This window comes from Eurypyga helias, unplaced genomic scaffold (genome assembly GCF_000690775.1).
Source record: "Eurypyga helias isolate BGI_N326 unplaced genomic scaffold, ASM69077v1 Scaffold30241, whole genome shotgun sequence".
Taxonomy (NCBI): Eukaryota; Metazoa; Chordata; class Aves; order Eurypygiformes; family Eurypygidae; genus Eurypyga; species Eurypyga helias.
This window is the reverse complement of record NW_010231945.1, coordinates 1-3,819: the sequence shown is the minus strand read 5'-3', so window position 1 is coordinate 3,819 and position 3,819 is coordinate 1. Positions and strand designations below refer to the sequence as shown.

Sequence of the window (3,819 nt, the reverse complement as noted above, 5' to 3'; positions counted from 1 at the left end):
GCTCTGCCGCCCGGCGCCAGGGTGAGCTGCAGGCCCGGCTCCCTTTTGCTGGCGTCAGGAAACGCCGAAGCGAGAGGCAGGGCTCCGGCGGGACTCTGGACCATGGGGCGGCGCGCGGAGAGGTGCCCCGGCAGGTCTGGGTGCAGCCTCCGTACCCACGGGTTGCGTGACTGAGCCAAATCCTGACGGAGCCGTCGCTTCTGCGCCTTTCTAGGCGTTCTTAGCGCCGCTCGATTGCAGCGCGGTGTCCTCATACCGCTCCTAGTAAGCGCCGTTCCAATTAGATTTGCAGAACGATTTTGAACAGCTACACAAGCTCCTGTTGCTGCTTCTACCAGCCTGTTTGTGCTGGTCATGTTTGACAAATCGCGTTTTGCCACTTGACGTCAGGATAGTGTATTGTATTTGCCCCAGGTAAATGCAGCCTGAATTGCGATTGTAGAAATGTGAGGTTTGGCTTCCCTCAAACCAACACAGTTATTTGGAGCTTCACATATATATGGTAAAGATCAGGTTAAATTTAGGCTCGCCAACACTGTTCTAAAAGTTGTAACTTTGTACTACGTCATACTCTCAAAAAAAAAATTAAGGGCGGGAAAGGAAGGTTTTTCCCTTAGTTGCAATCTTTTGTTTGGGCTGAAATTTATTATTACGATGTTACAGAAGCTGGGAACACCTTGCTTAACAATGCCTCCTCTAATGGCAGTAGCACACCAGTGATTACTGATGACGAAAGAGTTGATCTGAAAAGGTGGTGGGAGAGCAACAAGTGCGCCTTTTGTTAACAGAAACATAAAAATGAATGTTCTAGGAAAAGGCTGCCTAGCTGGTAAGGGACTTGTAAGTTTAGAAAGCACTGACACTCAGTGAGTGGAAAACTATGGGTCTTTTAAAGGTGAGATTTAGTGCGCTGATAGTTTTATGGGGTCCAGTACTTGTACAAATTAGTTTTTGCCGTGTTGAAATGCAGGATACAAGAATGAAAACTTGTATTTCAGAAGAGATCAGATTTTTGTGGAGTGTGCATGTATGCAGTAGTATTTGCTTTGTATTTGAAAATTTAACCTTTTTGAACATTTCAATAGAGATATGGTCTGTGTTCTAGGAGCTGGGAAGACAACTCTTCTAAATTACATACTGACAGAACAGCATAATAAAAGAATAGCGGTTATTCTGAATGAGTTTGGAGAAGGTATGTAAACCTGCAGAAACCTTTTTTAGCTGTAAAATGACAAATACGTAAAATTTCCAGAAATCAAGAACCCTGTGGTTTCAAATCCATTACTGAAACTGTTGACATACCTTAGAGTCTCCAGAAGGGCAAAGAGTCTTTTGGCTGGTGTTCATAAAATAAAGCTATGCATCAGTTTTGTACATAAATCCAGTCATTCAGAGTCCAGTAAATGAACATACCACTCTGTTGGAAGTACTGTACCTCCATATTTCCTACGCAGTTTCAAGCAAATGGAAACTAAAATAACGTGTCAGTAGATGAGATTTTTTTTCTTTCCTTTTGCCTCAGCCCCTTACAGATGACAAATTACCCTAGACCAAGAAAAAGGGGACATGTGTACTTGGTGTCTGTGGTCCTTTGAACTCTTTGCTTTTCTTCTCAGGATTTATAACTGTTATGGCTATAATTTAATATCTGTACCATAGTTGGTGTTGTTTACGGTTTGCACTGTGTTCGTGGAGCGGTTTGTTTGTTTGTTTTCATCCACGAAGATGCATGTTGCTTTTCTGGTTATGGAGCTAAAATAAAATGTATAGACAGAGCCTTTACTTGATAAAGAAGTAAAGGCTAATATACCTTTCTTCTGGCAAAGTTTGTGGCGCTTATGCTGCACTTTCATCCTCTGTGTTTTGGTCTTTGTAGAAACAATTTGACTTTGGCTCTTAAATTTCTCATAAAATGGAAAATAGTAAGTTCTGAAGAACATGTCAGAAACATGGTATCAGGAAAAAAAAATACAGTCTAAGCATAAAAATGTATACCAGCTTGAATCTTCCGTATTTCTTGTGCAGACATTGTCATCCTAATTTGTAGACTAAAATTCTAGTATGACTTGTATTTCCAGGAAGTGCATTGGAGAAGTCCCTGGCAATCAGTCAAGGGGGAGAACTCTATGAAGAATGGCTGGAGCTCAGAAACGGCTGCTTGTGCTGTTCAGTAAAGTAAGGAAGTACCATTGTATAGGTTGCTACGGTGGGTTTTGGGAGAATTGAGGGAAGGAGAAGGCATCCAGGGTCTGAGTCCTAAAACTGATGGTAGTATTGATTTGGCTGCTTTTGTCAGATAAACCGAGAATTGGAATTTGGGAGATAAAAGTTTATTTCCTTTTGCTGCCTTACTGAATTTGGACTTAGTGTCTTTCAGAAAAATAATCTAAATACCTACTTACACACCATTGGGGCATTGTAGGGCAAGGAGCTCTCCCACTTCTGTTAATATGATACACTTTTATAGAGAGAGCTGAAGGTTCAGGGAGGCTGGAACTAGGACTCCAGTTTCCTAATTGCCACATTACATACTTGGTCTGTGTTTCCTTCTCTCTGTGTTGGTTAATACTTGAATATTGTTGTTGTGTACCTTAGACAGGGTGGAGGGAGAGCCTTTTGGAGACCTAATGAAACAGAGTATACCAGATTGGAAGTTGATGATCATGTTAAAAAGCAGGAGTGTATTTGTTTCTTTGACATGTTTTTACCTTCTTTGTTTGAATGCTGGATTGTTTGTGCTAAGTTTGTAATAAAGGTGGTGGTCTCTCTGTCCTGAAAATTTGGAAGAACTGAGCCCAGGCTTTAAATTGGGATAGTAAGTTGAAAAGAGAAGAACCTATAGCATTGTGTTCTACTTGGACGTATGGAATGCTGCCATTTCTGCTGTGTGGTATAGAAATTGTTTTCATATGTAAAATGCCATACGTTTCTGCTTCAGTCTGACTTCATCAGCTGAGATCTAAGTGACATGTCCTAATTTTGCTGTAGATGTTGTGGAAAGGGTTCCCCTTACACCCTCCCTCCCCCCAGCTCCACACACCCCCTTTCTTTTTGTAATCTTAGCTGCCATTCCAAATAGTTATGTAGCCCTACTGTCCTTTACAGTGTTTTCAGTGTTTGAAAACACATCTTCACTTAAATCACTTTTATTAGGCGTGTCAGGAGTAGGCAGATAATAGTTTCATATTAAAATCAAACAGAAAACTACAGTTTACCTAGTACAAGAGCAGCGGCTTACAGTCTACAGTGAAAATTTGGTCGTCAAGTCCTGACTCACAACCTTTCGTTTGATGGTACTGACACTGTGTTCGGCATCAGAAGATACCTGCTTTTACATGTTTAACCTTGTTTTCTCTGTTCTCAGGTTTAATTGTTTCTTCTTACAGGGACAGCGGCCTGAAAGCTATTGAGAACCTGATGCAAAGGAGAGGAAAATTTGATTATATATTGTTAGAAACAACTGGTTTGGCAGATCCAGGTAATTCACATTATGATTTTCATAACCATGATAATTACTCTGTTTTTATGAAGTGCTTATTTGCTCACCAGTCAGTTCACTGTGCAAAAGAAGGGTATTATAAAGGGGTGAGTTGTCAGGCACATGCTTTGATTGCTGTGTAGGCTAAAACTGAATTAGATAATATGCAGAAACAGGGTTGTGGGTGGGGTTGAGTGTTTTGTTTTGGTGGGGTTTTTTTTTGGAACTTGCTCTAAATTAGACTTGTTCTAATTGGAGAAGTACACTCTGAAACTAGTAGTAGTTTTCAGTAGGCTTTTCCTGTTCTACATTGCTTCATGCTGGATCAATGGGCTGAGTCC

The 3,819-nt window shown here is 40.9% G+C and overlaps 1 protein-coding gene across 1 annotated transcript; it reads left to right on the top strand.

Annotated features, from left to right (window-relative positions):
- Window positions 1-1,089: 1,089 nt before the first annotated feature.
- On the top strand, window positions 1,090-3,478 carry LOC104516817 (COBW domain-containing protein 1-like; the record flags this gene model as incomplete). Its single annotated transcript, XM_010161270.1, has 3 exons — window positions 1,090-1,192; window positions 2,079-2,175; window positions 3,387-3,478. Coding segments are annotated over exons 1-3 (292 nt in total), but the record flags the coding sequence as incomplete, so codon positions are not given.
- Window positions 3,479-3,819: the final 341 nt, after the last annotated feature.